The sequence below is a fragment of the Alosa sapidissima genome, chromosome 11, assembly GCF_018492685.1.
Source record: "Alosa sapidissima isolate fAloSap1 chromosome 11, fAloSap1.pri, whole genome shotgun sequence".
NCBI classification, from domain to species: Eukaryota; Metazoa; Chordata; class Actinopteri; order Clupeiformes; family Clupeidae; genus Alosa; species Alosa sapidissima.
In genome coordinates, this window is record NC_055967.1 from 3,651,074 (window position 1) to 3,669,790 (window position 18,717).

Below are 18,717 nucleotides of genomic sequence, written 5' to 3' on the forward strand. Positions count from 1 at the left end.
TTACTGTTACAATTCACAGAAAATTATACATTTTCCTTTCTATTTTTAGATAATGCATCCTAGGATTTTTGTATCACATGTATATAACACAAGTGAGGATCATGGCAATACAGAAATACAAACAGCTCTTACTGAAATGTGTCTCATTTTTTCATAAGGATTATTACAAAGCACCGAAATGAAGGTAGGTTATCATGCTGTGACTTCATACACTACAGAATTTTAGTTGTGTATTTCAATGTTTCTTTAACAGTTATTTCAACCGCGGTGGAATTTCATTAGGCTACACTGTAGCTACCATGGAGGTATTGGTAGCTACAAAGTACCCAACCGCGTTTGACCAACTCCGTTTACGGAACAATATATATCTATGTGGTTTCATAGGGGAAGACATTTATTGACGGACATTGCAATCACATTATAACACCAGTGATAACACTGTCAGCTGACACAAAGCAGTCCTTGCGAAAGAACGGGCAGTATGAATTGATTTAAGACTGTATTTTTATAATAGAATATGAATATAATTCTCTCTGGGCAGTAAATAGTGAATCTGGCGGCAGCTATCTTACTGCGTCAAAACGGAAGAAATTATTGAGCTAACGTTATAGGTTGGTTGACAGGCAGGTCCCCTATATGAGAGTGCTGGAGACGTCGCTGGCAAGAGAGTCAACTTGATATATATATATATTAATTATATTGGTTTATTAACACTCCGGCAACTGACATGTCCGCTAAACCTACTTGTCTTATTGTGGCAAGTGCTGCACCTCAAGGTGAGTAGCGTTTTGCTATCTTAAATACATTGACTATGTTGCAAGCAAGCACCAATGTCTGTGATTCGCCATAATGCTAACCTAAACCTGTTTAGGGTCTAGTACAGTTAAGAACAAAATTATTCATACCCCTGGCAAATATTGATTTAATGTTGATTTTCTCTTGACCAATATGTTTGTTCTGACTGAAAATGACACATGCCAAAAGGTTGCAAAACAATGTGGGACAAACATGGAATCAAAAAAGAAGTGTTTTCATCTTTTTTATCAATTTTATGAAAAATGGTATGTCCAAAATTATTCATACCCTTTTCAAATAATCAATAGAAACATCTTTATTTGCATTCGCAGCTCTCAAAATGGTTCATATAATACCTACCAAGCCTCTCATGGCTCCACAATGATTCTAGACTGTACCTTTTTAAGTGTAACCTTTTTTTACGGGTTTTGAGTCAGGAAATATTATTTGCCATCACTCTGGCCTTGTGCTCACTTTTTTGACAGATTGAGGTATGGACTCTGGCTCTGACACTCTAGTGTGTTGATATTGTTCTCTGTTAACCATTTCTTGCCTTGTTTGGCTGTATATTTTGGATCATTGTGTGGCTTAATGGTCAAATGCTGCCTATTGGCAGGTCTCTCGGCAGACTGCCTGATCTTTTCCTCCAATATTCTTAATGTAGCCCCTTGTTTTAGTGTTACTGTTTACCGTTAGAAGTTTACCAAGTCCCATTGTCTGAAAAACACCCAAAACGAATAGATTTATAGCTACTCTCCACTTTGGATGGTGTTTTGGTGGTTGAACATTTCACCCCATCCCATAATGGATCACTTGGTCATCATGGATACTGATCATGGATCACTCTTCTCCAAACATGCACAATTCAGCTTAACCTTTATATGGGTACACCTGGACAAAGAATTTAGCTTTCACTGGATTGTTTTTTGACCCAGGGACATGGCCTAAGATTGGCATAAAAAAGGAAGCATTAAACCCAAATGACGCCATGACTATTTCAATTGTGGGGGTGAGAAAATGATTCTTTTGGGATGTTTTTCAACCAGGGCGACCTAGTGACTTTCTCAGAGTAAACGGTAACACTAAAACAAGAGGCTACATTAAGATTCTGGAGGGAAAGATCAGGCAGTGTGCCGAGAGACCTGACACAATAGGCGGCATTTGACCATTAAACCACACAATGATCCAAAACATACAGCCAAAAAAGGCAAGAAATGGTTAACAGAGAACAATATAAACATTTAGAGTGGCCTAGCCATAGTCCAAACCTCAATCCGTCAAAAAAGTGAGCACGAGGCCAGAGTGATGGCAAATAATCTTTCCTGCCTCAAAACCTGGGTTGCTGCTAAAAGGTGTGGTCTAGAATCATTGTGGAGACATGGAGAGACTTGGTAGGTATTATATGAACCATTTTGAGAGCTGTGAATGCAAATAAAGATGTTTCCAGTTATTGTTAAAAAGGGTATGAATAATTTTGGACACACCATTTTTCATAAAAATGTTAAAAAAGACAAAAACACTTCTTTTTTTGATTCCATGCTTCTACCACATTGTCTTACAACCTTTTGTCTTGTGGCAGTGCAATTTTCAGTCAGAAGAAACATAAATCAAGAGAAAATCAACTTTAAATCAGTATTTGCCAGGGGTATGAATAATTTTGTCCTTAACTGTAGGTAGTGCTGGCAAAATACCTAAATCAGCATGTATAGAATATAGAATGTCAACTTCTGTTGTTAGAAAATATGTATTTATTTATGTATACATAATGTATCATACAAAGACAGCAAGGTAATGTTAATAAATGTACATTATGTGTTTTTCTATGCTTAGAGGTAATTTTCAGTGACTTTTTTGTCTTCCCACCAGGGGTGAATGCTCGCTCGTTTCATCAGGCTTTTACGCTGTGCAGCCCTGTGTTTAACCTGCAAACTGCTACTCCTGGGGTGAGGAGCACAGAACTCATTTAACCTTTTAAAGAACAGTTCCAAAATTGGAACACCTCCCCCCAATATTCTAAACCATATTGCCAGAGAATATATTCTATATTCTATAATGGTCAAGAATTTGATGGTAGGCCAAAAGAGGTGGGAACAGTACCCTCTGAAGTAGGCACAGTGCAATTTTGGGGGGAAAAGACAAAATAAGGGCCCGTTCTTAAAGAAGTTAATCAAAGCCAGCCAGGCATAATCATGCGTACATAAGACACCGGTTCCTCTGCAGCTAGGTGCCCTGGCATGAAACAGTCAGTGTGTATTTGTGTAACATGTGTTGTTTGTATTTGGGGAGTCCACTGTATGCCTCAACAGTAACTCATGCATGCATGTGTGTTGTCTTTGCGTTTGTACCAGGGGAAGCCCATTGATTTTGTGGGTGTGGATGAGAGCACAGCACGGTGGGTGCAGGACTTCAGTGTGAAGCCTTACGCCACCCCAGCGAAGCTGGAGTCCATAGACGGTGAGAGACCCCCCACAGAACACACTGCCTGTAATACACTACAGTACAGCACTCTCACTGTAGTCAAGCATACAACACTGGGACAGAAAGAGTCTTCATACACAGTGGCGTGCACAGCACATTTAGAAAAATAACCCCTTAAATGATTACTTCTGCCGGGTTTTGTGGAAATAAAATGGATAGATTGAGATCTGAGAGATACGACAAAAATATGACATAAACATCAACATATTTAAGACATCTTGCTGTGAAAAAAGATACCAATTACCGTACAAAGCATGATTATCACACCTCAGCATGATTATCACACCTCAGCATGAACTGTGTTCTTTGACTGAGGGGCCTTATTCAGATATCAGGGGTGAATACCATATGATTGAGGGGTCCTATTAAGACATATCACATATACCCGTGTGAGAGACCCCATATCTCAGTCTTCCTACATGATTATTTTGAGACAGTTCAGGATCCTTTCTTTTCTGTTGTGAGATAGGGGTCAGGGTCTGCAGTGACATGACTGTTTGTGTTATTACTGTAAATCTGAATGCCTTGCCCTCATTGAAAATAGATACACTGTGTAGATGAGAGAACATCAAAATATCAGCTAACTGATCTGCCCCCTGCAGAAATACAGAAAAGGTATTTGGTGACACCCTAGACTCATGTCATGGCACTGACTTTGGGAAAACCTCCCCTAGAGGGCACATGGTATGGAAGACTGTAGGACACTGCATCTCATTTTACTAGGATTTGTTCCTTTCTATTACAAGGGCACTTCATAGTGCACAGTGCTAATACCATGTCCTAATAGGATCCGGGCGAGCGACTGTCTTGTATGTCTGTCTACACTGAATCCATTAAATAAGAGGGCACTTCATGGGGCCTGTTGACCCCAGAGTATCCCAGTGCTGTAACTGATCTAGTCTGTGTGTGTGTGTAGGAGCTCGCTACCAGGCCCTGTTGATCCCAGATTGCCCTGGTGCTCTTACTGATCTTGCGCACAGCGGTTCTCTGGCTCGGATCCTCACTCATTTCACCTCCCAACAGAGTAAGACACACAAACACATTCACACACACTTGCTTTTTCTGTTACCCCCTCACATTATGAGATTACTGAAACAATGATACTGTGATATAGACATGTTTGTGTGTGTGTGTGTGTGTGTGTGTGTGTGTGTGTGTCCAGAGCCAGTGTGTGCCATAGGGCAGGGAGTGTCAGCACTGTGTTGTGCCACTGAGGGGCAGCGATGGCTGTTCAACGGCTACAGCCTCACTGGGGTGAGTCATTACCTCCCGATGACCAGCAGAGGGCAGCAGCATGCTGTAGAGCAGTTTTTCTTAACTGGTGGGTCGGGACCCAAAAGTGGGTCGCGGAGCTTATGGTTAAAAATAAATTAAAAAAATCGCCAATTTAAAATGCTACCTTATCAGATCTAATATTGGACCTTTATTTTGATAATTTATTTGTAGCCTGCATCAGTCATTGCCATGGACATAGATAATGTTTATGTGACAGGTCATGTTAGACATCATTTTAGTGGTAAACGCAAGTTGGCTGCTACTCTGAATATTTGAAGTAGGCTAGGATATGGATTCTCTTAAATTGAGGACAAAATAGGACAGAAACCCCAGTGTGTGGTGTGCAGTAGATGGCTGGCACATGAGAGCATGAAACCATCAAAACTACAATGCCACATGGAAACAAGGCACCCCTGTCAAAGTTATACCTGTCGAGTACTTTGAAAGGTGACATCAAGAGTTGAAGACTTCACAAATGTAATGCCAAACATCCGCATGTTCTCAACAAGTAGGCCTACAGGCACTTTGCGTGTCTTACCATGTAGCTCACCATATCCGTTTGAACGCTAAAAAACTATATGGGTCGTGACTATGAACATGGGAAATTGTGGGTGCCAAAGCCAGAGCAGTTAAGAACCACTGCTGTAGAGTTCCTCTTTGTTTTAGATCAATGTTTCTCAAACTTTTTCAGACCAAGGACCACTTAACCAATAAAAAAACCCCTTACGGACCACCTAGCTAAAAAAAGAGTAGACCTACTTTAACAGTATATTACACAATAGGCCTACTCACTGAACCACCTTGCTTATTGTCTTTTTACCTTGCTTATTATGTCAGAGGATTCATATGATTTAAACTGGCATATCTTACATAGACAGTGTTGCAGAACTGTTTGGATTTACATTAAGGATCAACATATTGCAAACAACTCATCTATATTATATTTTACCACGTCTGCTTGCGGACTACTTGGGATAGCTTTGTGGGGCAGCCGTGGCCTACTAACCTGACTCTCGCCAGATGAATTTCGTTCCGCTTAGCTTCACTCACATCCATCTGGGACCTCTTCCGTTGAGATTTTATGGTTCAGCCAATCAGGACGCAGGGCGGGAGTTTCATTGATGTGACATAGCGTAGAAGCGACTGTGAGACTGTTATCAGCGTCACAGGTTGGCTTCGATGTGAGTGGTTGAAGTAGCACATCAATAGATGATGGACAAGTGGCTTATCCAATCATATGCAAGCATTTTTTGATTAGGCCCAGCCTTCTGAAGCAACACTTCAATGGATTGATCCCAGATGGATGAGTGGAGCTAGGCGGAACAAAATTCATCTGGCGAGAGTCAGGTTAGTGTCCTATTTGGTTAGTGCTTCGGACTTGTAACCGGAGGGTTGCCGGTTCGAACCCCGACCAGTAGGCACGGCTGAAGTGCCCTTGAGCAAGGCACCTAACCCCTCACTGCTCCCCGAGCGCCGCTGTTGTTGCAGGCAGCTCACTGCAACGGGATTAGTGTGTGCTTCACCTCACTGTGTGCTGAGTGTGTTTCACTAATTCACGGATTGGGATAAATGCAGAGACCAAATTTCCCTCATGGGATCAAAAGAGTATATATACTTACATACTTAGCTCGCAGACCACCCGGACCACACTTTGAGAAACACTGGTCTACTGTAGATGATTGACCTGCCTGTCTCTCACTTGGTGTCTCTCACTGAGATGTCATTAGTAAATAGGAAATCTATATTTATGGATGTGTAAATAACCACTCAGTGTTGATGTAATCTCTTCTAGCCTTCCGTCTTTGAGCTTGTTCGCTCCCCAGACTTTGCCAACCTGCCCCTCATTGTAGAAGACTTTGTGAAGGACAGTGGGGGCTCCTACACAGGTAAGGGAGGGACTCAACTCAAGGAGGTGTAGTAGGCTATAACTGCTGCAGTGTTGCAAGGAATCTAATAGCCTCCTCGTTATTTATTTTTGTATAGGTAAAAGACAGGGAATTTGTTATCGGTTCCCATCATTTTTAATTGCTCAAGTTGGATACAAATTTCTCCTTATGCCTCAAATAAATTGTAGTTTATTAGGAAGAGGAACTTTTTAAAGTTTTGTTTTCAGCTTTGTTACTATGGAAACCTGAGTCAGCTCTGTGTTGCTAAAGCCAGTGACCTGTAAAACATTTCTGAAGTTAATACACCGCCACTAGCAAATATGTTGTCAGTTTCAGACGCAGGGCTTCAAAAAAGGAGCATTTCAGTTAATCAGAGGTGTTTAAAGAAATATTCAAAGGCATTATATAATATATATTTACAAGTAGATATTAAATGGCCTACACCATTTATGGCTGAATTCAGACACAGTACCTGAGAACTAGGCTATAAGCCCTGCAGATGTTAGTTCTTGTCCCCACACCCACTCAGCCTATACTGATCACTCTCATCACTGTACCTTGTTTCCATAGCGAGCCAAGAGAATGCTTTGCACGTAGTTCTGGACAGGCACCTGGTGACCGGTCAGAATCTCCAGTCCACCACTGCAGCCATCCACAACCTCATCCTCCTGTGCAATAGCGGACGCTAACGCTAGCTTGCGCCCGCCAGACTCAGTACAGCACAGCGGATTCAGACAGGACCAATCGCACACCGATATGAGGACCAATTTTGTCATGTTTGGACATTGTCACGTATTCCACAGTATTGTAGTTATGATTCCTTATTAGGTGGAATTGTTGAATCAGCATATTACGATGCTGTCGGCAGTTTTTCTTCAGTGAGTGAAAGCGTTTCTAGACTGTTGATGATTTATGGTTGCGTTGTATTAGTCATATTCAAAACACTCCAAAAGACACAAGAAACATACATTGCACAGCCATACCGTGGACCATCTTTATACTATTCCTCATGGTGCATTATTTATCTAGAAGAAAACTGCCAACTGTATCTTTAAATGAAAAGAGAGAGAAAGGTTTCCAACCATTCTTCTGTTAAGTGCCTGAAAGATACATATTTGGCGTAGCTGAGTAAATGGTGTAAAACCGCAAAGAAAGGTATGACATGACCATTTCACAGGAAACCATGTGATGACCAGCTTCCTTTTGAGCTAATAGTATCGTTAAAAGCCTTATATCCACTAACCATCACGCTATGTGTCACCCAGTGTCATGAAGTTATGTGTGTTTGCCACCTAAATACATGTGCTCTCATTTCCTCCATGTTCACAGTATTACACTGTATGTAAAACATTGATTTTTATTAAAATGAATAAAAATGAACATGACCATCCTGATGTATGACTTGTTTCCAAGGTAACCATAGATATTGGAACATGATTGGCTGAGCTGTCCGGAACAACTCCTACTCAAAATGACATCTTTCCTCTAACAGCACTGGATGTGATGTGAGGGTTATTTGCAATCGGTATGCTCCAGCTCTGAAGGAAAATAACTTCCTGGATGACCCAGCTGCTGTTTTATTACCATGCTTTGTGAGGGTGATGACAACACATAATATCTGTATCCAAGTCTTGATTTCTTATTGTCCTTCATGGAAGCTATCAAGTTGGCCTCCCTGACAGCTAGGGTGCCGTGGTAATCCCTGAACAATCTCTCTCTCTCTCTCACACTCACACACACACACACACACACACACGGCTAACGTGTGTTTGGTCCCTGTACCATTGATCAAAGGAGGTCGTAGAAGTAGTCCAGGCCTTGGCCAAGCTCCCACATGGAGATGCCAGTGCCCAGCTCGGTGGCCAGCTTCACTCTGAGATGAAAAGACTGAGAAGGGAGGAGAGGGATGTGAGAAAAGGAAAGAAAGAGAAAATGGAATCCTCTTCTACATGACCTGGCATCCTTAGGACACTTCCTTTGTACATCCGATGAGGTTGATGAGGCTACATTAATCATAAGCCTTCTACTAGTGAAGACTACTCACATAAGATACATAATGGAGTTCACACCTTCCTGCAGCTACAGTATGCCACAATCGCAATTCGCAATCTCTAACTCTCAATCTTGCACTATCTTTCTCTTCACCAAGAATAATGGAGAAGTTCCCTTTAGTGTATACATTTTCTTAAATGAGTGTTTCTCTTACCTTCAGTGTTGGGTAGTAGACCACATGTTTGACCCCGTTACTGCTAAAATGTGAAGAATAAAAAAAACAAGAGCAGGTCAGGTCAGATTCTCTCTGTCACTCACACACACACACACACACCTCTCTCTCTCACACGCACACACAAATAAACACACACCTCTTGTAGTTGAAGTAATGCTCTCCTGCCTGTTCGTCCCACTGGATTTTCGGTCGGATTTCTCTGAGCAGCTCAATGTATCTGTAGAAGTACATTCAGACAGACAGTTATCAGAGATGATTTGAGGATGTCAATATGAGCAGCTCAATGTATCTGTAGAAGTACATTCAGACAGAGAGTTATCAGAGATGATTTGAGGATGTCAATAGAGCTGACATGCAAAGTTGTAAAAATGTAGAACTCCATTTTAGGTGACATAGCTGTTAAAACTCCCACTACCGCAACTATGTGTGTCTGTATGTGACTAACTGTCCTCCCTGAGTGTGCATGCATGTGTCTGTGCTTGTGTGAGTGTGTGTGTGTATGTATGTATGTATGTGTGTGTGTGTGTATCTGTATGTATGTATGTATGCATGCATGCATGCATGCATGCATGCATGTATGTATGTATGTATGCATGTATGTATAGTAAGGAAAATAAGTATTGAACATGTCAACATTTTTTTCAGTAAGTATACTTCCAGTGAGGCTATTCGCATGAAATTTTCTACAGACATTAGTATTAACTTAATCCACACATATTTAAAAATCCAAACATTAATGTCCCGAAGTAGAGTTATGAGTAAAAAAGTGGAGTGCCACAGGAAAAAAGTACTGAACACGCCTACTGAAACCCTTTATTTGTAATGAGAGCTTCAAGGCATTTCCTCTATGACGAAACTAATCAGTCGCAGTATTCAGGTGTGATTTTGGTTCAGGTGCCCATTCTTTTAAACAGATAGTCTTCTAATATTGAAGATTCCAGGGGTCCCTCTTGTAAATCCTGATCTTTAGGTAACTTCCAAAACTGTTAAATTGGATTTAAGTCAGGGCCTTGATTTCCTTTCTCTGAAAGCAATTGAGAGTTTCCTTTGCTGAATGCTTTGGATCATTGTCCTGCTGGAAGGTCTAGCCATGTCTCATCCTCATTGTCCTGGTGGATGGCAAGATTCTCCCAGAAAAAATGGCTCCATTCATCATTTCTTCAACTGTATGAAGTCTGCCAGTATGAGATGAAAAACAGCCCCACACCGTGATGCCTCCACCTCCAAATATGGTGTGTAGTATGACATCCAAAGAGTTAAATTTTGCTCTCACCGGACCAGAATACATTCTCTCAGTATTTCATAGGCTTGTCCAAATGTTGTGTAGCAAACTTTCAATGAGCTTCGACATGTTTTTCTTCAGTAATAGAGTCATGCGGGGTGAGCGTGCATAGAGGCCCATAGAGGTGGAGTGCATTACCTACAGTATTTTCTCTGTAACAATTGAACCTGCTGCCTCCAAGAGTGGTCCTTAGGCTACACATCTGACTATCCTTCTGACTTCCTGGTCAGAAATCTTGTGAGGAGATCCTGTGCATGGCCGATTGATGATGCAGTGATGTTCCTTCCACTTGCAGATAATGGCTCCAATACTGCTTACTGGATGATTCTGAAGTTTTGAAATGCATCTGTAACCAGTTCCATTGATATGTTTTGCAACAATAATGTTGCAAAGGTCTTGGAAGAGCTCTTTGCTTTTACCCATCATGAAATGTTTCTTGTGTGACACCTTGGTAACAAAAAACCTTTTTATAGCTCATCAATATGTACTAACCCAGCTTACATTAATTTGCACTGATAGGAGGGATAATTACTCTAACTATGTATAGATTCCAGCTCATTCCTTGCCTTTGTGTACTGCTTTTTCTTAGCGTGTTCAATACTTTTTTGTACCATTCCACTTTTTTACTCATACCTCTACTTATGAACATTAATGTTTAGATTTTTTTATATGTGTGGATTACCTAAGTTAATACTGTCTGGTGTCAAATGTCTGGTGAAAATTTCATGCAAATAGCCTCACTGGAAGTATACTTACTGAATTTTTTTTTGACATGACCCTCCTTATTTTCCCCGCTGTATGTATGTATGTATGTATGTATGTATGTATGTATGTATGTATGTCTGTATAAATGTATGAGACTAACCCCCACCCTAATTGTGTGTGTGTGTGTGTGTGTGTAGGAATGAGAAAGAGAGAGAGACTAACCGGTTCCCCAGCAGTGGTTCTGCTCCGCCCTGTGTAGAGAAGTCCAGGCCATAAAGGTTTAAGCCCAGCAGAATCTTCTGTCTCCACTGGCTGTGCGGGTCCAGCTGCAGCACACAGTCCTGCATCCAGTGCAGTGGAGCACTGGGGCCCGGCCTGCCTCAAAGCACACAGGGGAGGAGAGGAGAGTGAGTGTGTGTGAGTGAGTGAGTGAATGAATGAATGAGACCCTTTCTGAAACGAGTGACTTGGCCCTCTCCCTAGCCACTTACACCTCGTTTGCACGCTCACACGGAGGGTCCGCCATATGAAGGGCCATCCCAAACAAATTACTGTTAAGTGCTAGTGTGCTATAAAGCCTTCAACGCCAAGTGAACACCGATGGTCACTTGTCGAGGGTGTGTGCCAATTAAATACCGCACGTCATGGAGGATGTTTCAAATTGTTAGTTCCGCGTGAGTAGGCCATGCCTGTAAACAAATCCATGGTGATTACCAGCTTCCGCCAGGGAGAGTGTAGATCGTCCCAAAGCTGAGTGCAGTATTACAACCCTACGTGCTAAGGGAATTTAATTTAGCTGCAAGGGTGCTTCCCACCCGCATTCACTCGGTAATCGAGGGGGAGTGGGTAGGGATTCATTTCAGAAAGGGCCTGAGTGTGAGTGCGTGAGTAATAGAGTTGGAGTGTGTGTGTGTGTCTTACCTGTCGGGGCTAGAGTAGTCATATGTCATAAGGCTGAAGCCGTCCACCACAGGGGCCAACTTCTCAAACTCCTCCCTCCCAAACATTCCTGGCTGGCCTGACCTGTTGACACACACACACACAATATACAGCATCCTTTGACTGAAGATGTGATTCTAAATATATGCAAAGAATGAACATGAGCATTACTATGTATGTACCAAAGACCATAGTGTGACCCATATTTAAGTGCATAAGCAAAATAGGCAGAGTGTTAGCCTGGGTGAACCCAGACAAACCTGTTAACAAATTTGAATTTGCTCTGCAGGTCCCGTCTGGAAAGGATCCCGTTGACGCCTTTTCCAAACTTCCGGTTTTCCAGGGGCGTAACCAGCAGAGAAATTACATCTTACCAAAGAAAATACACATTCCTGGGTTTTTGGTGATTCAAAAGCAGATATCAATGGGCTCTTTTCCAGACCGACCTGCAGAGCCAATTCAAATTGGCTAACAGGTTTGTGTGGGTTCACTCAGGCTAGCAGTGTCTCTGAGTGTATCTGGAAGTGCGAGTTTTACCCTGGAGCCACAGCAGGTGGGATGACCAGCACACAGGTCAGCTTCCCAGCCTGCAGAGCCTCACACAGGTGTGTAATCAGGTGCACCAGCTCTCTGTGACACACACACACACACACACACACACACACACACACACACACACACACACACACACACACTCGCACACACTCGCACACACACACACACGCACAAACATTAACAAAATCCTGCCGATGGGGCAGCAGAATGTTCCCTTTGAGGTTGCTTCACCAGGTGCATAAGAATCGAATAAGAGTAGAAAAAGATAACTTTAGAAATATTTTGTGTGAAAAACCATTGTGCATGGAGATAGGATTTGCACGTGTAAGTCCGTTTTGTGGCTGTATAAATATTGTGCATGTGTGGAAATGTTTTGTATTTATACATACATAATTTGCAATGTTGCATGAATTGACAAATATTTCTACAGCTAAAAAATTCTTTGCACACATATATAGAATTTTACACAGCTGCAAACCTTTATTTGTATTACACATGTTAACATTATTTCACAAACTCTAAATATGAATGACCCATGTTTCATACAGTAACACAAATACTGTATGTCCACACAGACACACATGTACTCACTTCCTCTGGTTTCCTCCTAGCTGACTCCACAGCTCCAGCGTAAAGCCATCAAAATGTTCTGCCTGCAAAGTCAAAAAAATATAAATAACATTATTCCTAAGCTTTCACCCCTATGTTTTCAGCTATCATCCCTATAATAATAATAATAATATTTTTTATTTGTATAGCACCTTCCATACACAGAATGTAGCTCAAAGTGCTTTACATTTGGAGCATTTAGCACAGTGATAGAGAACAAATTGTAATAATACAAACAAACAAACAAAACAACAAATAAAACAGAGATTTAGAATGAAGTACAAATGAGAATTCACAAGATGGTAAGGAGATAGATACAACAACACATACAATACAACTAATGCAATGAAAATAGGAAGAACCTGTGAATACCAACAGTAGCATGTAAAATAATGTGAAGAAATAGGCTACAAGATAAAAGTGAGTTAACTAAAAGCGTTCATATACAGGTATGTTTTCAAGTCTTTTATGAAGATGTTTACAAAATTGCCTGTTTGATGTATAAAGGCAGGGTGTTCCATAGCTTCGATGCATAATGGATAAAAGCAGCTTCTCTGCTTTTCTTGTGGAGCACTTTGCTTTGCTATGCTTTCATGTATATATAATCACTATACTATCAGCATCGCCATCATATAATATGTCTGTATAAAACACTTATTCCTTCATACAGTTCTCATTTTACAAACAGCCCAACTAAGTCCACAATGTGTCTAGACATATGTAACCGGACATATGTTTATCCTCAAGAAACCCACAGGAACCCTTAAAACAGGAGCCAAACAGTTCTCTCCTCAGCAAGCCTTTACACAGGACCAAAGGGTTCTGTCTTCACACACCTGCAGAAACCATTTACTCAAAACCAAATATTTCTGTCTTTATACACCTACAGGAACTATTTATATAGGAACCAAACGGTTCTCAGACACCCACCTTCCCCACCTCCACCACCTCTCTGCCCAGCTCCTCAATCTCATCCTCACTGTCCAGCACACTCATGTAGTCCTGGTAGGACCAGCCGTCAAACAGCAGACGAGGCACTGGGACAGAGAGGGAGGGAGGGAGAGAGAGAGAGGGAGGGAGAGAGAGAGAGGGAGAAAGATTAATAATTTGTGCATGACAACTGAAAATACGAGTAACTTATTTCTTTTCTCACGTCTGGAGTTCGACCTCAGAGTATTCCACTACAGTCATACTCACATATTCTGTTCTTTTTGTTGGCTTTTCGAACAGCTTTAACCCAACCTGAAACCCAGAAAAAAAACAGTGGAAATGAGGCCAGTGAGAAAGTAAAAATATAGCTGGATGAAGTGTATAGTCTAGGCCTAGGGGATGAAACCACAGCTGGATTCAGGAGCACTTGAGTCTACAGTAGAATAAAGTGCAAAGACTTGCATGCAGTGTAGCTAAGAGTAGTAGAGAAAAATAGTGTATCTGTGTGTACGTACCAGGGTCATGGTCATGAAGGCCGGTGATGTGGAAGCTCTCAGGACCTCTACGTCGGAGCTGAAGCCACACCGGAGACACCGAAGTCAGTTTGGGACCAAAGAGCTTAGCAATGTCGTAACCATGGGAATTCCACTGAGAGTTTAAGAGATAGAGAGATAGAGAGAGAGAGAAGCAGGGCATCACATCAACACTCTCTTCAAGACCTATCACTCCAATGACATAGTAAAAGCACCCAAATGTCAAATGTGTGCACGCGCACACACACACACACACACACACACACACACCATAACTTGCCTTCAATCAAATTGTGTTCCCTATCTGTGTGTGGACTCACTGGGGTGATGTAACCTAGAACTGATCCTTGGAACTGGCGTTTGGCTACATCCTGAGGACAGAACCTCCTCTCCTCTCGGACAATGTCTCTCCACTGAGGGTCGTTCACGATGAGACCTCGCTCCAGAACCGGTCGGTCAGCTACTGAAGTCTGAAACACACATGGAGTGAGAGAGAACAGTCAGACACTCAGATCCTATTTTAAAGTGACATTCACACACAAAATCAAACCAATCAAGTTTAAAACTCACCTCTGTGTTTTGTGCTTTAGAGGCCCTTTTGCCATCTGTTTTGGATAAGGTGGCACCGACCAGCGACGAGGATGTGTAGTACACAATTATTAACGTTAATATTGCTCTCATTTCAACTCCTGTTCAAAAGAGACGTGTACAGTATATCTCATTTACCTGCACATTTACATATGCCTCAGCTAACATGCAGACAGGCGATAGGACAGGATCCCTTTGGTAACGCTAGTCTAGTGAACAACCACAATGGCAGATGACACTATCTGGAGGCTCAGCTAACAGTGAGTACATTTGCGGAAAAGGTATGCATTCTAAATAGATACAAGGTACAGTAATGCTCAAGAAAGCCTGTCAAGAGATAATTCACCGATTTTTTTCGCCAGTGAAACAACATGATAAATTGTCCATCTTGCTATTGGGTCGACCAGTTTTACCATTTCTATGTCCTATCTACTGTCAGATAAAATGTATCCTCCTAACCATAGACTGTAACGTTATAAAGAAGATCCCAAAATTAGTTAGCTAGCCAGGCAAGTTAGCATCAAGTTGGCCATGTACGCGAGATATCAATGACGAACATCACAATGAGTTTGTACCTTTACACCTGCACCATACAAGTAGAGCTTAACAACTTACCTGATGTTGTCGTCCCTGAGATATCTGTTGTAAGGAACCGTACACAATCTACTACAATGATACGGTACCATCACCGTCAGCAAGCAGCTCATGCAACTTGCCAATCCAGAAGGCCACGTGACCAAAATGTCAAATTCGACTTCCGGAGTGCATTGCTACAGCAGCAGTTCGCAGAATAAAATATCAGATGTCAATACGCCGTGTCTTTGCTTGGAGCTACAGCACAAAACCACAACCGTGTTCATGAAAAAAGGATTAGATAATAAACCCTCCTATGAAACTTTTTTAGCAGAGCATCCAGGGCTGTAGTGGAGGCTAAACGCAAGTAAACGCAGTTTATCCACCTCTGAAATTTCAGAAATAGAGTTTATCTACAAATCCGATACCGCATGGCCCAATAGTCCACCTCACCATGATCACAGAATTCATATTTTACCCACCTTTTATTTTACCACCCCTGAGAGCATCCCATATCAATCATATTTCCTTTCAGCAGAGTATATGAAGGCCTAGCCTACGCTATTTGCAGCAGGTGGGATCAGGGGTGTAGCTAGTGGTAGATGTACAGCACGGCAGAGCGGTACAAAATATGACCACCGCCCAGTCCTGCACATTCTCTCAGCAAAAATAAATCGCACTAGTCAATATGTCTCCACCCCCTATATTCTTGCAACTTTTGTGTATGTTAATGAGTGTGTGCATGTGTGCGTTTGCTTTTGTGTATGTGTGCTTCTCTCTCTGTGTGCGTGTGTGTGCACGTGTCGGCTTGCCTGCATGTGTGTGTGTTCGCTTGTGAGTGGGGGTAATGGTGTGTGTGTGTGTGTGTTCGCTTGTGAGTGGGGGTAATGGTGTGTGTGTGTGCATGTTTGTGTGTGCATGTGTGTGTGTACGTGTTTTTGTTTAATGTGTGCGTGTGAGAGAGTCTGTGCGTGCGTGCCTGTGTGTGTGCATGTGAGTGCGTCGTGTGTACATATGCCTGCATGTCTACTGTGTAGTCTGGACCAAACATTGTAAAAGGCCTCAGAAAAGAGGCAGTAGGCATTTTTGAGGAAAAGTTGTTATACAGCATTTTTAGATAGTTCAAAGGGTCCTTAATAAATCCATCATATAACATTTTTTTTTAGGTCCCAAGTTTCTCAGAATTTTCCTTCAAAAATGGATGCCTTGCTCTCAGGCGAGAAAATACTGGTAGATAGGGTAAAAATGTAAACCTTTATGGATCACCACAAAACTTTCCCAGTTTGTCACGTACATTAAAACAAGTATTTTTTTGAACAAGTATTTTTTTGAACAAGTTTTCTGAAATATAATGTTTAAATATGCAAATGAGGCTTAATCTACTGAAATATGTGCTAATATGCAAATTTACAAACTTGACATGTACACATTGGCTGAAGCATCAATTGTAATTTTGAGGAAAAATTGTTAATTGTCAGGTCCCCAGTTTCTCTGAATTTTAATTTAAAAATGGATGCCTTGCTCTCAGGCGAGAAAATACTGGTAGATAGAATAGCTCTGTAGAAGATCTTGTGACATTGCTTTCTACTGAAGAATTCAAAGGGATCACAGAAGCCTTTGTTGCAGCTAACACTAACCAAAACTTCAGGTTTTGGTGGGGCTACATGCAGATGCTACATATTCTTCTTTTATTCATTCATGCACAGAGGGATGGAATCTGGGATCTGCACCTTTGTGCATTCCAGAAATTGTTGCCCTTTTTCATGCGGTATAACCACATTAATTATGCACGGTGGGGCACTATCTACCTAAATGAAATGCACCAACTTCCTGAACCGGTAAAAACGGAGTTTGATGCCGGAAATTTTGTAGTCAAATGCTCTTTACACCGCTTCAACCAAGTGGACCCGGATCATAGTCAGGAGTGGCTAGGGTGTATTGGAAAGAAAGGCGGAGGCATTGTTGGAATCACAAAGACATCTTCAGCACTCAGTAGATGGGCTCTGTCTTTCAACCTCCGATCCAGTCTTGCACATGACACTAAAGTTGCTTTTGGCCAGGGACCAGATGATAACTACATCCATAGTGAAACGACAAAAGGCAGAATGAAACAGGACAATGCAGATGAAGATGTTTTGCTTGCAGTCTTGCAGAGGTTTGATCTTTTCTCTGCCAACCTGTCCCAGACCCTGCAAAACTTTGCAAACAAAGACTTGGCCACGCAGGATTTTGAAAGTGAGCTGTTGACAGCACCACAGAAAGGTCAAAGTCAATTAGATACATTTGTTGGTGAGAGGCTGGGGGGGGTTATTTGACGTTTGCGTCTTTGTTTGAAGTTAAGAAGTCAGATCCAAAAACTGGAAAGGTGAAAACTGTCAAGGCAGACCGAAACATTCTGCAACGCCTCATTGCTGCATATGATGGGCACCCAGTCAATCTTCAAGCATTATGATGCATGAACTATTTGTTGTGCCCTTGTCTCTGGCAGATGTAAATGGACAGCTTCGTTCAGGTTCAAAGGCAGTGTTTACTAAGATTCTAGCTGCTGGCATTCCATGTCCGTACCAACTTGATAACAGAGACCTTCGGGATGAACCAATGCTCATCATTGATGGTCAAGCTCTGGTCATTGCCATTGGAAAACCACAGGCAGCAAAGAGTTTTGGGGACCTTGCTGATGTTTTTGTGGAATCTGTTCTCAGAAGTGGAGCACAATTCCAGCGAATTGATGTTTTGTTTGATCGCTACCACACATATTCTATCAAAAGTGGAACACGAAAGTATACGGAGCCCTAGAGGTGTCATCGCAAAATGTTTTGCATGTTGAGAGAATGTGCGCTCGTTTTACTACATTGTGCGCTCGTTTTACTAAATTGTGCTCTCGTTTTACTATATTGTGCACTCGTTTTACTAAATCGTACGCTCGTTTTACTAAATTGTGCTCTCGGTTTACTAAATAGTGTGCACAATTTACTATATTGTGCTCTCGTTTTACTATAGTGTGCGCTCATTTTACTAAATCGAGCTCTCATTTTAAGCATACTAAAAACAAGGGCACAATTTATTAAACGAGTGCACTATTTACTAAAACGAGCGCACGATTTACTAAGACGAGGGCACGATTTATTAAAACGAGAGCACAAGTTGTGAACATGGTTATAGAACATTGTGTGCACGATCTACTTAAACGTGGCCACAATTTGTAAAACGTGCACTCAATATTGTCTTGACACATGTAAACAGCACGTTATAGTATATTCGAGATATCGATCTACTAAAGCGCACCCACGAATAATTAAAACGTGGGCTCGAAGAAATTAAATTGTGTGCACAAAAACGTAG

At 41.7% G+C, this 18,717-nt stretch overlaps 2 protein-coding genes across 5 annotated transcripts; one reads left to right on the forward strand and one right to left on the reverse strand.

The window, feature by feature from the left end:
* The first annotated feature begins 413 nt into the window (after window positions 1–413).
* gatd1 (glutamine amidotransferase class 1 domain containing 1) lies at window positions 414–7,824 on the forward strand. The gene is made up of 7 exons (XM_042108899.1): window positions 414–776; window positions 2,662–2,738; window positions 3,144–3,249; window positions 4,190–4,297; window positions 4,436–4,527; window positions 6,341–6,434; window positions 7,005–7,824. The coding sequence occupies exons 1-7, from the start codon at window positions 728–730 to the stop codon at window positions 7,121–7,123; spliced, it is 645 nt and encodes a 214-aa protein (XP_041964833.1). The 5' UTR covers window positions 414–727; the 3' UTR covers window positions 7,124–7,824.
* On the reverse strand, window positions 7,778–15,595 carry chid1 (chitinase domain containing 1). Of its 4 annotated transcripts, none has more exons than XM_042108821.1 (13): window positions 15,418–15,570; window positions 14,785–14,903; window positions 14,535–14,684; window positions 14,197–14,329; window positions 13,949–13,993; window positions 13,682–13,788; window positions 12,734–12,795; window positions 12,125–12,217; window positions 11,570–11,671; window positions 10,871–11,023; window positions 8,798–8,878; window positions 8,641–8,683; window positions 7,778–8,321 (listed from the first exon to the last, which is right to left on the reverse strand). In XM_042108821.1, exons 2-13 carry the CDS (start codon window positions 14,893–14,895, stop codon window positions 8,223–8,225), a joined length of 1,179 nt encoding a protein of 392 aa, XP_041964755.1. In that variant the 5' UTR covers window positions 14,896–14,903; window positions 15,418–15,570; the 3' UTR covers window positions 7,778–8,222. The 4 variants fall into 4 exon arrangements, 3 of the variants coding, with proteins under 3 accessions (XP_041964755.1, XP_041964756.1, XP_041964757.1); XM_042108822.1 differs by lacking the exon at window positions 15,418–15,570 and adding an exon at window positions 15,378–15,400; XR_006034901.1 differs by having other exon boundaries at window positions 8,303–8,321; window positions 10,871–11,027; window positions 15,418–15,572.
* Between the last annotated feature and the right edge of the window lie 3,122 nt (window positions 15,596–18,717).